Source organism: Aspergillus caelatus (assembly GCF_009193585.1).
Source record: "Aspergillus caelatus strain CBS 763.97 unplaced genomic scaffold BDV27scaffold_320, whole genome shotgun sequence".
In the NCBI taxonomy this organism is placed as follows: domain Eukaryota; kingdom Fungi; phylum Ascomycota; class Eurotiomycetes; order Eurotiales; family Aspergillaceae; genus Aspergillus; species Aspergillus caelatus.
In genome coordinates this window covers 18,488-37,370 of record NW_022475583.1, presented here as the reverse complement: position 1 = coordinate 37,370, position 18,883 = coordinate 18,488, and the positions used below count along the sequence as shown (strand labels likewise).

The 18,883-nt window shown below is 48.6% G+C and overlaps 4 protein-coding genes and 5 non-coding genes across 9 annotated transcripts; 7 read left to right on the top strand and 2 right to left on the bottom strand.

Moving 5' to 3' along the window:
* Window positions 1–1,021: 1,021 nt before the first annotated feature.
* Window positions 1,022–6,456, top strand: BDV27DRAFT_137450 (uncharacterized protein). The gene is made up of 6 exons (XM_032068993.1): window positions 1,022–1,101; window positions 1,193–1,443; window positions 1,618–2,053; window positions 2,133–3,603; window positions 3,658–5,976; window positions 6,038–6,456. The coding sequence occupies exons 2-6, from the start codon at window positions 1,352–1,354 to the stop codon at window positions 6,334–6,336; spliced, it is 4,617 nt and encodes a 1,538-aa protein (XP_031921691.1). The 5' UTR covers window positions 1,022–1,101; window positions 1,193–1,351; the 3' UTR covers window positions 6,337–6,456.
* Window positions 6,457–8,320: 1,864 nt separating this feature from the next.
* BDV27DRAFT_t219 lies at window positions 8,321–8,435 on the top strand. The gene has a single exon. It is a non-coding gene; the product is annotated as a tRNA-Leu (tRNA).
* A 1,847-nt stretch (window positions 8,436–10,282) lies between these two features.
* BDV27DRAFT_t220 lies at window positions 10,283–10,397 on the top strand. The gene has a single exon. It is a non-coding gene; the product is annotated as a tRNA-Leu (tRNA).
* A 978-nt stretch (window positions 10,398–11,375) lies between these two features.
* BDV27DRAFT_t218 lies at window positions 11,376–11,490 on the bottom strand. The gene has a single exon. It is a non-coding gene; the product is annotated as a tRNA-Leu (tRNA).
* Window positions 11,491–12,557: 1,067 nt separating this feature from the next.
* On the bottom strand, window positions 12,558–12,672 carry BDV27DRAFT_t217. The gene has a single exon. It is a non-coding gene; the product is annotated as a tRNA-Leu (tRNA).
* Window positions 12,673–12,800: 128 nt separating this feature from the next.
* On the top strand, window positions 12,801–14,548 carry BDV27DRAFT_137447 (uncharacterized protein). The gene has a single exon (XM_032068992.1). It carries the CDS (start codon window positions 13,254–13,256, stop codon window positions 13,845–13,847), a length of 594 nt encoding a protein of 197 aa, XP_031921690.1. The 5' UTR covers window positions 12,801–13,253; the 3' UTR covers window positions 13,848–14,548.
* Window positions 14,549–14,741: 193 nt separating this feature from the next.
* BDV27DRAFT_t221 lies at window positions 14,742–14,832 on the top strand. The gene has a single exon. It is a non-coding gene; the product is annotated as a tRNA-Tyr (tRNA).
* A 400-nt stretch (window positions 14,833–15,232) lies between these two features.
* BDV27DRAFT_137443 (uncharacterized protein) lies at window positions 15,233–16,204 on the top strand. The gene has a single exon (XM_032068991.1). It carries the CDS (start codon window positions 15,769–15,771, stop codon window positions 16,072–16,074), a length of 306 nt encoding a protein of 101 aa, XP_031921689.1. The 5' UTR covers window positions 15,233–15,768; the 3' UTR covers window positions 16,075–16,204.
* An 846-nt stretch (window positions 16,205–17,050) lies between these two features.
* BDV27DRAFT_137441 (putative aminotransferase family protein (LolT)) lies at window positions 17,051–18,840 on the top strand. Its single transcript, XM_032068990.1, has 3 exons — window positions 17,051–17,319; window positions 17,383–17,974; window positions 18,061–18,840. The coding sequence occupies exons 1-3, from the start codon at window positions 17,247–17,249 to the stop codon at window positions 18,773–18,775; spliced, it is 1,380 nt and encodes a 459-aa protein (XP_031921688.1). The 5' UTR covers window positions 17,051–17,246; the 3' UTR covers window positions 18,776–18,840.
* Window positions 18,841–18,883: the final 43 nt, after the last annotated feature.

Here is an 18,883-nt window from a genome sequence, read left to right as displayed (position 1 = left end):
AAAAAAAAAAAAAAAAAAAAAAAGGAAAGCAAAGCTGGATGAAAACGCGACGGATGTTATTCAAGGAGGTTTGATCTGCGGAGGTTGGGGGAACCAAACAAGAAGCAACGGTATGTGGGAATGGAAAAATAGTCCAAAAGTCGATAACGTCACTTCCCGTTCAACCACCACAAATTGACCTTACAGAGTGCAGATGCAAAGGGAGAATACCTAGTCAGAGCGTGTGTAGCAATGGGATTGTAATTTGATCTGGAGGATTTGTCATCGGACAAACATTGTTAGTTATAAGTTAGTTATTCATTGATTTTTGTTTACTCTCTTGATTTGATCTTATTCAATAAATTTTCTAAAAATACCGGGTGGTGGGTGAAAGTTGAAATGACACGCCGAATTGAAGGGCAACCGAAGCGTTTGCGGCCAAACCGCCATTGACCACATCCGCGTGGCAGTAGTCGATATAGATTTGTCTGGGGTGCTGTGACCACGCACCCTCTCCCCGGAGAGAACAAAAAAAAAATTGACTGGGATGATATGTACCAAATCATACAGGAGGTCTTGGAAATGTGACCAACGAGGATCAGATGGATGATATCGAAGGGAAATTCTAGGAACGGATCTTGAAAGCTCTTTTCCTTTCGTTCTTACTGTTTTCTCTGAACCAGGGTTGCCACTTACAGAAATGAAATATAGAGTATCGCGGTGATTGTGTGGGTTTTTTTCTTTTCTTTTTCTTTTTTTTTTTTTGTGTGCGGGTACTGTATATGGGGCAGTTCTGGTAATGATGCGGTAACTTTGGGGTATAGTACGAACAAAAAGTGGCTTGCAACGAAAGATAGCCAAGCAGCCATGGACAACTGTTAGGATACCTGAACGTACCGACTAGACTAAATCGGGAGACAGCCGTCCCCTGTGGTAATTCCACGACCCCTTGCTAATTCGCCGCAAGCCTCTTTCATTTTTCAGGAACTCGTCGAAACTCGATCTTCTGATCTCGACTTGGATCTGTCTAGCGTTCTTGCTGCTGTTGGCCTGTCCTCAATTTCTCCCTTTTGCTACGCGAAAGCAAACTGCTCGAAGTCGAACCAAATTCCCCAAGTGCCGGTGCGTTTGCGTGCCACCCGTCATTCACGGATGCTCTTTTTCCCTCGCTCTAAAAACCCATAGCTGATCTTTCCCCCCAACTACTAACTAGCTCTATCGTCCTCTTGCGTCGTTCCACTTCAAACGTTCGCATTTCCTCCTTCCCTCGCACGTTCATCCACCACCGAAAGAACAACCAACGCTCGTCTTGGATACTTCTCAAGCTTTGGGTTCGGAAATATTTCTCCATCGCCCAGCTATCCATCTCATAATGCCTACGCCACTCCCTTCTAGTTTTGCTTCGGCCGCTGCTGGCAACACTGATGCCTCTCGAAGAGGTGATGGAACTGCCAGTGGAGAATGGTATGGAACAAAAACAAACACCTTGTTGTCCCCGCTCTTTTCGTGACTTCTATTCCGTCCCCCTGTGAGACAGAGATGCCATGCTGCATTCTCTCTTTCCTTTCAGCGGCGTGATCGCCTCCCCTCCCTCGTTGGATCGTGATTGAACTCGGCCTCTCCTAACGCGAATTCCAGGGCTCGAAACCGCATGAACGGAGCAACACAAACCTTCCGCCGTCCGTCCGTGGCGACTAATCCTTCCCACAGCCGGGATACTAGCCAGCCCGCATCCACTACAACTCCTACGGCCGGTACTTACACTCCCCCACATATGCTCTCGAATTACCAGTCTAGCGCACTCCGCAACGGGGCAACCAATGACACTCGGTATTCCAAAGATCAGCTGTTAGAACTTTATAAGGCTCAACGGGAGACAGGTATTTTGGGTAAGAATCTCGCAGAATATCTCGCCGCCGACTGGAATCCGCAGGTAGAAGCAGCCGCTGCCAACGGCGCTTGGGGCAGGCGGGAGGATTCGAAAGATAATCCCTCTGGGCCTGGGGTGTGCTGGGATCACGGAGGACAGATGGAACCGTTGAGCCTAATGGACATGACTGATGAGGAGAAAGAGGTTCGTGTCTTTGTTACCTTTCCTGTTTGCGAATGGCCGTAGTGCCTTGTTTGGGAAGAGCTGTGCTGAACGGGCGTAGTTGTTTTCTCTCTCAGTGAACTCCCCACTGAAGCCACCACCCACGAATGTCCCCAAGGATAGCACGGGCACTACTCCGGGAGGACGCAAGGGATCGATTTCTCAGGGGCATATTAACAATTACAACACCTCGTCCCCGAGCTCGAATCGACCTGGGCCCAGGCGTCGGGAGACCGGCGATTCGATCGGCAACCCTATGTCTCCTACAACGGGCGGTTCTCGATTCTTCCGTGACGAGCCGAATACTTCTACCCCACCCCCGTCTCTCCTACGTCGCAAAACCGATTTTCGAGATACATCGTCCACCGCCCGGTGGGAGGAGAAAGAGAAGGAATCGGCTCGGGACGTTACCTCGGAGGCCTCCTCTCCGTTTAATTCCCTGAAACGCAGTTCGACTAATCCGCTGAGTACAGCGCCGGGGACGACAAGTTCGCCGTGGGGCTCGGCTTCGCAAAATGCCAGCTTCTCGCCCATGGGGGCTTTTGGAGCGTTCTCTCTCGGTACAAACCCCACGGAGAAAAAACCAGGCTTTGGCAGTCTTCGCGGCGAAAGTCGCCTGAAGGGCCTCTTCTCGAAGGATAGCTCGGAGGATATTTCAGCTTCGGTGAAGGAGAAGCCGTCCCTGAGCAACCTGGAGCGTTTGGCAGGTGAGGGTGAGCAGCGCTCGCAGTCGCCTTGGGGGGAAACTCTCAAGACCCGCACGGGACGGAGTGAGACGAACCCATTTCAGGAGGAACCTCGGAGCGGGAGTGCTGCGCTTGGGGGGTCTCAGGAACTTCCATCTCAGAACGCTGACCCGACTGGATTCGCCGCGTTTGGAATGACGTCCAGTATCCCCGGCTTTCGAGAGCTGATCCAGAGCCACGAGAACTCGCGTAACCCCACCCCAAGTTTGCTCCAAGGCCATGAGCCAACCAGCCCAACCAATACAAACCCGTATCAAAGCCCCCATGGTGACAGAGGAGACGTCGATGATGTTGAGACTGACGGCTCTGATATTCAAACCTCGCACCATCCTGGCCTCACTGGACTGCGTGACACTACCGCGTTTGGCTCGATCAGACGAGTCGGGTCGGGCATGGATTTGCCGTCGATCGATCGGAGCGCAACTTCCAGCGTTGCTGGAAACCGCAGCTTCTCCAGCTTGGGTGGTCTGGGTGGCCTTCCCTCGATTGGAGGAGCGGCCGGATGGCCTGCAAGCGGTGCCATTGGTACTCCAACTCGAGAGCGATCTGCTTTTGGCGGCGGCGGCTTTGGCGATCCTATCTTTGGCACGATGGCTGATCTCCAGTCCCCTAGTCTATCGACCCTGGGAGGGGGTGGCCTCTTCAGCCCTGGAATCAGTGGCACTGGCAGCATTGGGCGCTCTAGCAAGTTAGGATCTCTCTTCCCCGCCGCGATGCAGGAACAGATGCAAGGCGACCAAGCACGGGCTGATCTTGGCAGCCTGGATGACGGCTCCCGGCAACCAGGTATGATGCTCCAGAGGCCAACAGTGCCACATGATTTGCTAACCCACGGAGAAGATCCCCAGCAGGCAGACAAGCCTGGCCAAACCAACCCGCCCACAACCACGTCAACTTCCCAGACTCCTGTCTCTGCCGTTGGTTCCATCCCCACTTCCATGGCTCTTGACGCACCTCAGCCCAGTCAGACTCCTGGACAACCGGGAGGCAATGCCGGCTCTGTTCCTCCTGCCCAACAGCGTACTATGGTGATGCCAGATCGTATGCGCTGGATTTATCGCGACCCACAGGGGAACATCCAGGGTCCTTGGACGGGTCTTGAGATGCACGATTGGTTCAAGGCAGGCTTCTTCAGCCCTGACCTGCAGATCAAGAAGCTCGAGGACCCAGAATTTGAGCCTCTGGCTCAGTTGGTGCGGCGCATTGGCAACTCGCGCGAGCCCTTCTTGGTTCCTCAGATCGGGATCCCTCATGGACCCGATCCTAACCCTGGTCATTGGACAGGAAACACGGCAGGTGCTGCTCAACCTCCCTTCCCTGGCAGTTTCCCCAGCTTTGGTACTACTTTGACCGCCGAACAACAGAATGCCTTGGAGCGTAGAAAGCAAGAGGAGCAGTACCTGATGGCTAGACAAAAGGAACATCTCGCACAGCAACAGGCCATGATGAAGCAAATGCAATTCCAGGGGCTCCCCCCCACTATGCACCCCCATCAGCTCCAGCATCATTCGAGCGCCCACAGCCTTCACAGCCAGCCAAGTTTCGGTAGCATTGCCTCGCCTGTTGGTTTCCAACCGTCGCCTATTCAGGGACCCATCCAGCAGCAACAGCAGCAGCAGCAGCAGCAGCAGCAGCAGTCACAGCCGCAGCCTCTTGGTGGCTTCTTCGACGCCGCCGGTCCGATAAGGCAGAACGCTCTGCCCAATGTTGGTCCTCAGATGCTTGGGACAGACCTCGGCGGCAGTCAAGATCAGCTCCCTGCCCTTCTTGAGCGTTTGAATGTCAACCGACCGGACCCATTCGCCTTTGGCAGCGCAGCGCCCTTTGCCACTCGGCAGCCGGACAGCTTGTTCCATCAACAGCAGGTTGCCACCATGCTCCAGGATCGGGCTCAGCTGCAACAGGAACAAGAACAATTCGACAGCACTCAAGGTGACAGCTTGTTCGACCAACAGGCCCGTGAAGAACGGCTCCGCCAGTTTCATGCTTTGAGGGCACAGGAAGATGAATTCGGCATGCGCACTGCCGAGGGGCTTCCAACTCATCCTACTACTGGTCCTTCTCCCCAGCCTGAAGAGCCTGTCCAGGATGTTAACCTCGACTCCCCCGCGATGGAAGCGGACCAGCCTACTGTAGCGGACGAAGAACCGGTCCTCACGCTTTCCCAGCAGGTTCAGAAGGCTGCATCCGCTCAGAGACAGCAGCAGGAGCAGCAGGAGCAAGAACAGCAGCAGAGCCAGGCTGCGAATGATGCAGCATGGACCGCCAAGGGTGATCCAGCTATGCCCCAGCCGTTCCCTCCTCCACCTTCCGCATCGCCGCTCCCAGCTCCTGCCGCACAGCGCAGCCGCCAGAACGTTGCGGAATCGCTCGCAGCAAACTCGAGATCGCAGACCCAGACTCCTGTGGAAGCTCCTGCTACGTCCATTGCCCCATGGGCCAAGGAGGTGCATGAGATGCCGAAGGGACCCTCGCTGAAAGAGATCCAAGAGGCTGAGGCTCGGAGCGCCGCTCAGAGAGAAGAACTGGCTGCCGCTGCTCGTCGTGCTCAACTTCTCGCAGAACAAGAGCGTCTTAGCCAGGCTCAAGTCCAGACTCCTGGTCTTCCTTCGACTGCCAACTGGGCCAGTGCTGGATCCCCATCTACTCCCGCGTCCACTGGGTCGGTCTGGGGTAACAACAAGGCTCCGGCCACTGCTACCGGCGGCGCTAAGAAGACCCTCGCGCAGATCCAGAAAGAGGAGGAGGCTCGTAAGCAGCGTGCCGCTGCCGCTGCCGCTGCCGCCGCTGCACAGAGTGCAGTCACAGCAGCGCCTAGCCCACCAGCTCCTTCTTCTACTGGAAAGCGGTATGCGGATCTGGCTAGCAAGGCTCCTGCTCCTGCTGCTCCTACCACTCCCGTGACTACAGGTGCTTGGACCACAGTTGGCGCTGGCGGTAAAGCCAAAGCTCCTCCCGCTGCTCCCTCCGGGCCGCGATCGGCCACCGCAACGACTCCCTTGGCAGCCTCTCCAGTGAAGCCCAAGCCCGCTACAATCTCCACTCCGCGTGCCGTTACTGTGAACACAGTGACTCCGGCTAACCCTAACCGCGCAGTCGAAGAGTTTACCAAATGGGCCAAGCTGGCGCTGGGCAAGGGGCTGAACAGCAACATTAATGGTATGTCCTTCGTTAAAACAATACAATATCCCTTATTGAAACAACGCTAACGTTTATGTAGTGGATGACTTTGTTCAGCAGCTACTTTTCCTGCCGGCCGAAGCGGAGATCATCTCGGACTCGGTGTATGCTAACTCGCAGACGCTAGATGGCCGCCGGTTCGCCGAGGAGTTCATCCGTCGTCGTACCTTGGCCGACAAGGGCATCGTGGACCCCGTCGCAGCTAGTGCATTCGCGGAGAAGAGTAGTGGTGGATGGAGTGAAGTGGCCAAGAAGGGATCGTCGAATGCCCATCGTGAAGAGGATAGCAGCAATGCCGCGTTCAAGGTTGTTGCTCCTCGTAAGAAGGGTAAGCGGTAAATGACTGTGAATAGTGGCATATTTTCCCCCATCTTGTGAATACTTCCGAGAGATGTACTAGTAGTTTGGCATTCCAGCATGATTTGGTGACGTAAAAATGGCGATGAGTTTCACGCTTACGTTTGCTTCGTAACTTTTTTTTTTTTTGTGATTTCCCTGGAGTTGGTAGGATGTACTGTACAGTAGCCAGAGAAGGGATTGTGTCGAGGCCATCGTATGAATAAGTCAAGCAGGGACTAATTTGGCCACAACACTGGCTTCTCTTATCCAGCCGTTTCCTCCTGCGAGCCTTCCAACACAAATCTCTCTTTCTCTTGTTCCCTTCCTCTGCCCACACGAAGGCCAATGCCAAATGTGTTTTTCGCTTTCACACAGTATCGATCAGTATCGCTATCTGAGGTCCGTTTAACCTTCAACTTGTACTACATTTAGTTAATCTTCTGAGAAAATCACAGTTCCTACCAGCAGAACATATACTACCCGAAAGATCAGAAGAAGCAGCGCCCCATAATACAACAATAGCCCCATTAGACCGACTCAGTCTGGTTCCAAACTCAGCGACCCACTATCTTGAGCAAAAAGCAAGTTAATCCTGATCAAAACTGTGCTTCTACGCTAACTCTTGGACTTATGATAAGCCATGTTCATCGTTAACGCATCACGTTGTCTTTCCAAATGATATGCTTAAGCTGGTAAAGTCTGTCGTGAAACGTCTTTGGTATGAAGAATGGAGTCACTGCACAGTACTGCCTTACTATGGAATGATTGAGATGCACGGCGGCCCAGAAGCAGTAGTACAAGTGATATGGGAGAGTATTTGTCCCGAGATCAAAGAACTAGAGGGCAAAGTGGTGACCATAGAAGCGTAAGTCCATTCACGCCCGCCCCATTGTCAGGTTGGAGTAGACTAGGCTTCTTCTACAGCGGCTAATCTAAGTAAGTAACAGACTAGACAGAATCAGGGTTTTTCGAAATGGATCCGAGAACTGGCCTCGAGAAAGCGGATACCTAGACTATGTCACCGACGACCGTAGTCTAGTTTATTGGAGACCATATGTGGGTCAGGGTTCAGATGCTGGCATCAAAATCCATCAGTATCCGACTGCCGCCGAGAAGGACAAACGTAATAACCTTCATTACTACATAGTTTCGGAAGGTGGTCAATTTAGGGCTATGAACTCTATCAGGCTCTGGAGCTTGCCTTCCAAAGTGATCAACGATGATGCCTAACAATCTATGTTGCTTCTGAATAATGTTCTCGAAGCACTGATGTGTTTTCTCTTCCAGTCCCTTCGACCCTCAGACCTCCAATTATACCTTGGGGAAGGGAGCTACACCACTACTGGATTAAATATCCTTCCACCATTCCTATAGGGTGTATTTACTGGGTATATTCATCCGGACAAAATATATATAAAAATGTCTAGATTCTGAGGATAAGGAGATCCAACAATGGCCAAGCGAGAGGGGACAACAGCGCAATGTTTCGAGAAGCGCTTCAAACATTCGCAGAGCATACCAAAATTACTGGCGTCAGTCCCAGTATTGGGATGCTTTAGAACAAGCCATACATGCGACTCAGGATTGCGGAAATTTTCATTGGCCCCAGGGTCCATGTGCGACAAGCTTTAATGATCTTCCGGTCACAGACTTTTGAGATCCCGTGTTAATTCGACCATTCGGCTCCTTTGCTGCACTGGCTGTGTTATGAGGATTTCGTACTTTCTAATTCCCATGCCTTCATTATTGTCCTAACCTGGTCACATTCCGCTATGAATGACGTGTCGTTTTAAGGCTCCCCGTATAAACTGCCTCGTGTGAGAAATATTTGAAATATACAAGCCTAAGAGGTGAAATATAGCCATTCCTATTGTATGTGCCATTGATTTGCATTTTCCAAATATGTCCAAAAATCATTCAGGTCGCATAATTGGATAGAGCACAAGGTTCTGTAGGTAAATTCCTAGTAATGTTGAATAGTAACGGCAAGATGGCCGAGCGGTCTAAGGCGCACGGTTCAGGTTAACCTGTCCATCAGAACTTCCTCTAGAAGTTTCCGTGTCATGAAAATGGCGTGGGTTCGAATCCCACTCTTGTCATATTTTTTCTTACCAAATTTTTAATTTCCTAGATTATCTATCTATCTATCCACTTGATACATAAGTGGTCCAACAATTACAGGGATCTGCGTCAGTCAGACCATACATACTTACGATTTCTTTGAGAAAATTATTGTGTTATACTCCTTTGTAAGGTTTCATATCACTTGGATCGGCCCAATGCTCCCTCCTACTGAGTAGACAGACTTAAATATAATATATTGTTATTGTCTTCGGTGGATGAAATGGGACAGAGGATAGACGGCTTGTTTTCCAGGTCCTGCACATTATTATATTTAATTATCTATCTATTAAGTTACACATCTTCGAGTGTCTAATATCTTCAATTATATTTGCGTTATCGAGGAAGATCGTATAGCCTGGAATCTTCGATCCTAGAAGGGTAAGCGTTGTATTATCAGTAACAAAGCACAGTATGAATAGCAAGGCGGCTTCCTCCCGGTAGAGCTGCGCGATGGTATTTTCAGACTCAACAGTGTGTTTCTTGTACACAGAGATATTGTGTGTACCATCTGAACCAGCTCCATATCTATCCAATATCTTATGCATAACTTCCAAAAAGCGCGGATGGCGTCCCATGCCTAGATAGTCGTTGGAATACTACACAGTAATGAGATTTCCTAGAATTTCCTATATAAGCTTGTGAGAAATAGATGGCAAGGCGATTGATATTTTTTTTTTTTTTTAAATACGGTATCAGCCGTAGCTTTCCTTCTTGTTCGCTTCTCTTGGAAGTATCTGTAGTAGTTGGAGTTATTCACAAGGGTCCCCTTCTTCCTTTTTTTTCTTTCTTTCTTTTTTTTTTTTTTTTAAAGAACACTCTTACGTATGAAGTCTACAATACGACACATAGGGTCAGAAACTGAATTAAACATCTAAGGGACTCATTGCTAAGTATAGCACAATGGTTATTATATACTTTGAACATTCTGATATATAACTGCCTCAGCAGTAGCCCCGATATTATATGAGCTATACAAGCATTTTCCGAGACCTGAGATAAACCCTATAGAAGTAAATACTGATATACAGTAGTAAGCTATCATATCAGTATGTGCAGGAAGTCAACATTGTTTCCGATCACGGATTGACGGTATATAAAGGTAGTGGATTTTGGACCCAAAAAATACAACAGTTTACTATATAAACAAAGATACCAGAAACAAAATAAATTGGTTGGACTTGTACTATCAGGCGTGTAATGAGTAAAACTTTTGGCAAGGCTAATCCTGCTTAGAACATACATAGCTTATTTACCCATGTATTTACTTGGATTACTCCAAGTGCCAGTGGGCTACGGGATGTATAGGACTAGGAAGTTATGCGCAACAATATCTCGACTTAGTCTATATATTACCCAATGCTTTATTCCGCACAACGATCACATACCGTCGTAGTCTTAACCATAAAATATGTCGACTAGGGATCGGGCGGTGTTTCTATGTTGAGCCTATCATGGTCTAGAAAAGCTATAGGAGGGTATTACTGAGCAAGATCTTATATAATAAACAAAATAATCAGTGGATTGAATATTAATAGCAACAGGTCGAGTCAAATTACAACCAAAGAAGGTTATGAAAATGAGGATTAAATCAGTTCCGTAGAAAGAATAACGCAACAATACCATGCGAGTCTGTGTTAAGATAATGATTTAGTCTTTACCAGCATCCTATATTTGATATCATACTATCTATATAACCCAAGTCAAAGGCCGACTGTATGGTATCTAATCCAAACATAGGCCGAATTTGTATTAGATCCCGGGTGGGCAAAACAAAGGCAGTTTTCTTATATATCCTAAAGTTTCCCATTCCTATATAGAAATAGGCAAGGTGGCCGAGCGGTCTAAGGCGCACGGTTCAGGTAAACCTGTCCATCAGAGCTTCATCCAGAAGTTTCCGTGTCATGAAAATGGCGTGGGTTCGAATCCCACCCTTGTCATCCTATTTTTCAGCAGTTTCATTTTTGTTTTTTAACAAAACTGCAAAGCAACGCCTCCATCCCCCAAGTGGACGGGCTCCGGTCTCAAATCCTAGCCAGGGTCCAAGAACCAAGAAAGAACATGACGAAGACAACTATATAAGAAAGTGAACTCAAATTCCTTAGACCTTCTCCAATCATATCAGATATATCCTCAATACAATATGACACTCAACTACGGACAAGAAGCCTATGGCGACTGAGTTCACACATGAAAATATTCAAACACGTCCACTGTACAGAGATAGGTACACAATCACAGGTGTTTCTTTTATTCGTCGAACAACCATTCTGGACTACATCTGTCACAGATTCGGTGACAACTCTGCATGGTGACTGTACTGTACTGTATACCCTGCCCGTTGTGCATAGACAACTCGGTGGCCGAGCAGCGACGTCGGAGTCTATATCTGTTGCGTTTTCAATGGCGTATAGTAGCCTTCTGTTAGTCTAATTCTGTTAGGAAAGAAAGGGGGTACCTTTCGGCTATGAAGTTAGCCTGATATTGATAATGGAGGAAAAGCAAGAATCAGTCTTCTGTCTATACAGTATCTACTGCTTAGCTTTCTCCCTACGTACCCTTACCTAGTTGACAGGTCTTCTACCCTGAATAGTAGATAGTTCTTTGACAACATCAAAATTATATATATACAACTACGGGTCTCTATATATAGAGTGGGAGAGAGTGTGTGGCCTTGAAAAATATGGACAGCATCGGCAAGGCTTGCTACGTATGTTATATCTTATTAATATCAGGCCTTTCCACACAAAGGTAGTGTGTCAGCTCGACCTGATTTCAACTCTCCGGTTGGCTGTCGGTGTATACGATGCAGTTAGCCAACTCAAGTTTGCGTTTATAAAGATGGTGGCTGCTAGGTAGTTAGTTGTCCATGTCAAAAACAACTCAAAAGGACGGTTAGATCAAGAGCAAAAAAGAGTTGACAAGGGTGGGATTCGAACCCACGCCATTTTCATGACACGGAAACTTCTAGAGGAAGTTCTGATGGACAGGTTAACCTGAACCGTGCGCCTTAGACCGCTCGGCCACCTTGCCTATTGATAATGTTGATTGTTACTATTTTAAATGATGAAAGGAACTGATAACCATACACAGCTCCGTTCCCATGTATCAGTGGCGGTTCCGAACACCCACCGCCACTGATATATCTGTTTAAGAACAGAACTGTACTTCAAAAGTCATTAAATCCGTTGATAATTCCCAACGTACTATGCACTACTCCATACTGTGTATATGTAAATGATAATATACAGGGTAGGAGGGCCTGCCAACTAGGTAAGGACATATGGCCCCACGGGAAATAAGACGATCAAGCGTCCATAGCAATTGTAAATACTGTTGAGACAGGAGACCAATTCTTGACCTTATAGTACTCCTCAAAAATTCAAAACTTATATCTGAAGGCTCTGCACCGAATGGATATGGAATCATTATTAAAATGTTGACCATTATATCACCTAAGTTTCCACCTCCGTCGACGGTAACTACTAATCGATATATGTACATACAAGACATGAAGCAGGAAGTATCTTGTAACAGAGAATCTACTATATAGGGTAGATAGTCCGCCAAACAGATAAGGAGGCAAGGATATATACACAGGCAAGGAAGGGAAAAAGCGTTTATTATTCGAAGAGCAGAACAAAACACAATGGAACTGACCCTCCTCTCTTTCCTCCTGCTCGAATTGGCCTTTAAATGACTTGGTTCCTTCTCCCCTTATCCGGTAGGGATACAGGAACAGAATTATAACTGATCAGTCAGGCCGCAGGCGACCTCTCGCCAGGTCTGTCCAATGCTGCAAGAGGGACTGGGTTTCTTACAGCTGCTAGACTGGTTCGATATCGGCTCTACAACATCTGTGCTTGGGGAAGGTATGATGTGTCGTCATCAGGCCGAATCACTGACTAATGCTAGCTTGGCTTCGCTCCGCTGCGCAATAAAAGAGACGTGAGACCATGTGATATTCATCAGATAATCTATGCACAGTATATTTTACTCCACAACGCGAGCATCAACATACAGCGTCTACACATGGGCTTATGTTTCTCTGACTGAAACCTCTCCTAGCAGACAGAGGAGAAGAAAGCTTGCAAAAAAACTGACAAGGGTGGGATTCGAACCCACGCCATTTTCATGACACGGAAACTTCTGGATGAAGCTCTGATGGACAGGTTAACCTGAACCGTGCGCCTTAGACCGCTCGGCCACCTTGCCTATGCTTGAGAGTTGGAATACAATTTAGCAAATAGAGAGAATAACACCTTTATATCATATCGAAGTGTACACTAAGGTTACGCAGTTACCTCAATAATGCTTGCCTAAGACGCATTAACACGTCACAGGGACTCCACAGAGAAACAGTACTGGACCGAGTCAGCATCCATACCGCAACAGTTACCGAGGTGCATTACCTCCTGATTGGCTTGCCTGGTATAGGAGGTTCCTTCGACCTTGCAAATTCTCGTGGCCACCGTCCTGATAGTCTGCAACTTCTCCCTCATCATCGGACAGACATGGATCAGACACGATCGACTCGCACAAGACGTTCAACCAAAAGAGCTCGGACCGGATGTCGGACCTGCCGGTAAATGTTCCAGAGAGATCACTTCCCTCTTCAACCAGCAAACCACTAAACTGCGTCGCAGAATTCGCAGAGTGAAATGTGACGAAACACCAGGAGCATGTAGGAACTGTACGTCCAGCGGTCGAACCTGCGAGGGATATGACATGTATCGCCTGCCGATAGCACGCAAGAGCAGCAGCCTTCTCCGCCCTTTAAGCAAAGGACTGCAGTGATGACTTCAGACGACCGGCGATGTTATTCCTACTTTCAATTCCACGTAGCCCCCGAGATCGCCTCGTTTACGTCGCTTCTCTGGCGGAAGTTAGTGCTCCAGATGACCGAGGCAGAGCCGGCGGTTCTCCATGCGGTCATTGGGTTGAGTGCGATCAGTCAGAGTGTTTCGGCAGCCTGCAAGGCCCAGAAGCATGCAATTAGCCTGAAGTACGATCCGTGGCGTCAGTTTGGCCTGGAGCAGTTGGGACGGTCCTTTGCATTATTGAGCCGTCGACATTCCTCCCACGATCCCCAGCTGGTCCAGGTTACCTTGCTGTGCTGCCTTATCTTTATCGTCTGCGACCTACTGCAACACCAATATAACCATGCCTTTAACCATCTACAGAACGGCATCCAGGTCTTGAGCGAACTGAGGTATGGTCGAGCACTTATATCGCAAGTCTCGGTTGAGCAGGAACTAGTGGCAGTCTTCACAGCAACTCGAGAACCCAAAGCACCCCATTCCGCGGCCAACAGCCAGTCCTCTGGTTGCCCAAGGAGAAGAGTGCAACCCATCCATCGAGCAAGCGTTCCAGCCAGGGCCTCCAGTTGACCTTTGAGTCGTTAAGGAGTTCCGTCTTTGAACTTACAACTGACTTGGTCTTCTTACCAGAAGGGCAATCGGCCGCACAATACGAAGCAGAATATTTCACACTTCTCGAGCGCGGGAATCAATTTAACAAGGAGGTCGACTCCCACTACGCACGCGTCTACCCCCAACTCAGTCAGGAAGAGAGGAAACGTGCAGACTTGGTGAGAATCCATACGTCCGGTGAAGGTCTTGTTCTGAAATGCTGCTTTCCAACCGGTACGCTTGAGACGCATGCAGAGCATTTCCGGTCCCATCTTTCTCTGATCGAGACGTTTATGCACAGGTTTCCCGAGCGCCCGGGGTTCACTATGGATGAGGCTGTACTTACCGGTATCGTTCTTGTGGCATTTGGGGCTCCGGATCTTGATGTTCGATGGAGAGCCATCGATGTGCTACTGGCGTGGCCACACCTTGAATGGCCGTGGGACTCTAGGGCTATTGCACGAAGGGCTATCGAAAACACGCCGGAATATGTGCCGGGCTGTGTTGAGATGGGGACTGTCAGGGTGAGAAAACCGATACCGCAGAAGAGGTTCACGATGATACTTCAGAAGTTCTTTCAAGAGATAGGTGGTGTGAAATCGTAGATGTATAACTTTTGTGGTTCTCGGGATCCTGGCGCATATATGTTGTATTATTCTAGATTCAAAGCTAGGTATGGGCTGTCAATGTGTTCATGAGTATTTGGTAAGTGTAGTATCGTGTATTGGCTTTTGTTAAATTAGGTCTGATTGGGAAAGAATTGAGTTAATGGTGAAGAAGGTATTGGAGGAGCAACTTATAATTTGCAGATTGCAACCTTGTTTTATGTATCTTGATATACTCAATCTAGAAAAAGCCATTCAAGCTTCAAAACCCCCGATGGTCTAGTTGGATATGGCGTTCGGCTGTAATGGAATATTCACATATAACCGAAAGGTCGCCGGCTCGATTCCGGCTCGGGGGAGAAGCCACTCTTTTTTTTGTGGCTATCTTTGCCGTCCTGATGGCGTAGAGGTAGAGAGAAATAGATTGCAAGGCCTTTCCTATTATTTCTACTTTGTACAGATAGATACTCACAATAGTTGTTGTACGTTCCTTTTCACGACCAAGGTAGTTGTAATACTCTATCTATCTGCACCGATGACACCACGGTAGATAATGAGAACACAGTGCTTAACAAGCCGTATTCGAGAGTAACATGTCGACTATGGAAAGGTGCCTCAGTTCATAGATTTTTGACTTCTTGACTATCCTATCTAAGGCTAGCCTTTTCCCTCAACGACTCGGCGTTGTGGGCAGGGACCCTTCCGGGCCACGTAGGGCCGCCAGACGGAATCCCCCTCCCAACCATAATATGTATTGACCTTGTTCCAGCTTAATGGGCACATAATGGTCAGATGGGATTAAAACGCGGCCAAGGCTATTACTATTATCCCTGTGCATCTGGACAGCGTGTTGTGATATAGTAGTCTGGCACCGATACTATAGAATACAGATCCCTCTCTGCCATCCCATGATTCATGAAGAGCACCTTGACAGCACAGCAACTGCTAGTAATGGAAAACCATGGTGAAGATCATTCAGCCGTACTGCCTATGCCGAAAGAGGTGGGTCAAGTACTGTGGTAGGCCGTCCTATTATATCGAAGGAAAACGGTCTATAAACCGCCGATCGATATGCGTTCAGCTGAACCACTTGACTATGGACTAAGCAAGCGGGGTTGGAATCTACCTATTTATTGTATGTGTCCTACGACCATCGCTACTCTCCTTTTCTCAAGTTTACTTTGCACCACCACCAGAGCCCAAGTCTTTTTGTCAACTAGTTTGTCCCTCTGCCAAGGTTACTAAGCTATTCTAACTCCCTTGCACCTCATCTGCCGTACTAATGAATCCCCTAGATGTCTTCTGTCCCCGGTCACATACGTAACTCCCCTGAGAGGCTGCTTATTGTTTGCGTCGTCGACGGCCAGCAATATACTTTCGTATCGACCGTTCAACCCCCCCTTCCACCTTTTGAGGCTGGAGAAATACAAATCAACTATGATGATCCTTCCCAACTGGCTTCAACGAAACGTTTCCACGGCACGGTCACGAACGGCCAATTGACGCTGATAATCGACGATGGGGTTACTATTACTGCAGTGATCAATCCTCCTCATGATATTGGTCATATTACCGGGGCTGGCGTTTGGAATGTCAACTAGTATTCGAGTATTATCGTATTATCCCAGGAAAGACAGACTGACATATGATATGATATGATATATGTGTGTGTGTGTGTGTGTCCTTCGTCGCGAACGGAATCTTAGCTATGACCGACCTATACAGTTCACGTTAATAGAACGGTAGTTGAATTTCATACGTAGTTGTCGTCGGCTAAGGCAAATTCTTGCTAGCCACCTCAGTATGTCAGACATCCTATTATATTTTGTACACAGCTGGCCACACTTTGTAGAAGGAAACACTATACCCCATAGGGATCAGCACAGTCTGATGAGATCTCGCGTCAGCCGACCTTACCATCGCCTAACTTCCCCCCTCGCCCCGGGCCCGACAGTTCTAGTTAGATATAGTACTTGGCTGGAATCGAAACTTCTATGTGACCGTGTTCAGTTGACTTCGGGGTCGCTCGAAATGCTTCAACGTGAACTTACCATACATCGATAGACATCTCGCCGGCAAACATCTGGATGGACATTGAAGACGACACAATTCTCAAAGATGTCGAGCAACAGCAGACTGAGGATCCTAGTACTCCAATCACCACTACTAGAAGGTAAGAAACCCTCTTCGATCCAGTGGATCGTGTCCATGGCCAGTATGCCCTCCCCTTCGCTTTGGCTCAATATATCGGCTATTTCGGTCCTCGTCCTTTGGAGATCGTACAGATGACTCTACTTTTTCCAGACAGACTTTGATTCACGACGATAGACGTGATACCCGATGAATGGCTTACGCGGCCGTTCGAGAGCTTCATGTAATGAAGATTGGATTCCCAGGCAAAGTAGTTACTACGTACCCCACTAACTGTGCTAACCCCAGTTAGTAGCCACTATCACCTATATTTAGAATAGATTCTGACTTCCCACGCTTCTAAATTCCATAGAATTTCGTTCGTTTCAGATTTAGAATTGTGGATTTAGCTCCTCTCATCGTGATCCTTTCCGTACAGCTACAATAGTAGGATAGATTAGATTACCTTGCCCTAACCTTCATTTTCCGTCTCCGTCTCCGCATCTCGTAAACAAGATGACTCACATGCATATCAACTTCAAACTATATAAGTATATTCACCCAGGCTCTGGACCGTCTTTAGAATCAAACATCCCCACCATCTCTTGCTTTAACCAACTCCCTCCAAAAACCCCCAACGAAAATGACTACTCCCTTCGGAGCCCAGATGCGAGAGCACTTCCTCTTCGACACCAACTTCAAAAACCTCAACCATGGTAGTAGATATAAACCCCCAGTAAACAAAGTACTACCAGCACCAATTACTAACTATAATCCAGGCTCCTTCGGCACATACCCACGTGCCGTCCAGACAGCTCTCCACCAACACCAACACTCCGCCGAGGCCCGTCCAGATCTCTTCTACCGCATCACCCGCGCCCAAGGCATCGACGAATCGCGCCGCATCGTAGCCAACCTACTCAACATCCCCGTCAATGAATGCGTCTTCGTCAAGAACGCAACCACAGGTGTCGGCACTGTGCTCCGCAATCTGGTCTTCCAGAAGGGAGACGCAGTCGTGTACTTCGACACTATCTATGGCGCTGTTGAGAAGGGTTTATACTCCGTCATGGAGGCGAGTCCTGTAACCACCCGTAAGGTTGAGTATCAGTTGCCCATTAGCCATGAGGACCTGGTGAGTCGGTTCCGGGATGTGGTGAGCCGTGCGCGAGCCGAAGGGCTGAATGTGAGGGTTGCGGTGTTTGATACTATCGTTAGTAACCCTGGTGTGAGATTTCCATTTGAGAAATTGGTGGAGGTTTGTCGGGATGAGGGTATACTCAGTCTTGTGGATGGGGCGCATGGTATTGGCCATATCCCGTTGGATTTGGGGTCCTTGAGACCTGATTTCTTTACTAGTAACCTGCATAAGTATGTTCTCCTTTCTTTCTTTCTTTCTTTCTTTCGTTTGATTGTTTACTGGGGTTTGTTCTGGGATGCTAACTAAGAGAAAAAAGGTGGCTATTCGTCCCCCGCGGCTGCGCAGTTCTCCATGTCCCGCTGCGCAATCAACATCTCATCCGCACCACCTATCCGACTTCTTGGGGATATATCCCCCCTCCTTCGTCTGGGGAGATAACCCCCACCGTTACGCAGGGTAAGTCCGCCTTCGAATATCTCTTCGAATACGTCTCCACAACCGACGACACGCCATGGCTATGTGTCCCCGCGGCCATGAAATTCCGAACTGAAGTCTGCGGCGGCGAAGACCGCATCTACGCCTACTTGGAGACCCTGGCGCGCGAGGCCGGGGATATCGTAGCCCGCGCCCTCGGGACGGAGGTGATGCAGGAGCCCGGGCTGAAGGAGGGAGAGACGAGTCAGCTGAGGAGGTGCGGGTTGGCTACTGTGCGGTTGCCGATTGCCGTATCTTCTGCCACTGCTGCGTCTGGTAATGGTGGGGGTGCTGTTACGAGGGTGCAGGGTGAGGATGGCACTTCGTATTTGCGGATTCAATCGTCCTTGGTGTCCACCGTGAGTACTTGGTTTCGGGATACGTTGTTTGATCGGTACGAGACGTTTGTGCCGGTGTTTCAGCATGGGGGGTGGTTGTGGACGAGACTGAGTGCGCAGATATATTTGGAGAAAGAGGATTTTGAGTGGTTGGGGGGTGTTTTGAAGGAGTGTTGTGATAGGGTTGAGAGGGAGGTTGGGGTTTCTGCGAAGCTGTGATCTATCTATCATATCTTGTTATTTCAGATGTGCTGCGCTACGATTAGATTAGATTAGATGTTGAGATGGTTAGATAAAAGTAGCTCTGATATTACTTTTCCTTCTACT

Excerpts from the sequence above, each read along its gene's own strand:
- BDV27DRAFT_137441 (XM_032068990.1), top strand. The coding sequence starts at position 17,247 with ATGACTACTCCCTTCGGAGCCCAGATGCGAGAGCACTTCCTCTTCGAC. Across the intron at positions 17,320-17,382 it reads CTTCAAAAACCTCAACCATG|GCTCCTTCGGCACATACCCA; the intron begins GTAGTAGATATA and ends ACTATAATCCAG. Across the intron at positions 17,975-18,060 it reads TTTACTAGTAACCTGCATAA|GTGGCTATTCGTCCCCCGCG; the intron begins GTATGTTCTCCT and ends AAGAGAAAAAAG.
- BDV27DRAFT_137447 (XM_032068992.1), top strand. The coding sequence starts at position 13,254 with ATGACTTCAGACGACCGGCGATGTTATTCCTACTTTCAATTCCACGTA.
- BDV27DRAFT_137450 (XM_032068993.1), top strand. The coding sequence starts at position 1,352 with ATGCCTACGCCACTCCCTTCTAGTTTTGCTTCGGCCGCTGCTGGCAAC. Across the intron at positions 3,604-3,657 it reads TGACGGCTCCCGGCAACCAG|ATCCCCAGCAGGCAGACAAG; the intron begins GTATGATGCTCC and ends CCCACGGAGAAG. Across the intron at positions 5,977-6,037 it reads GCTGAACAGCAACATTAATG|TGGATGACTTTGTTCAGCAG; the intron begins GTATGTCCTTCG and ends ACGTTTATGTAG.
- BDV27DRAFT_137443 (XM_032068991.1), top strand. The coding sequence starts at position 15,769 with ATGTCTTCTGTCCCCGGTCACATACGTAACTCCCCTGAGAGGCTGCTT.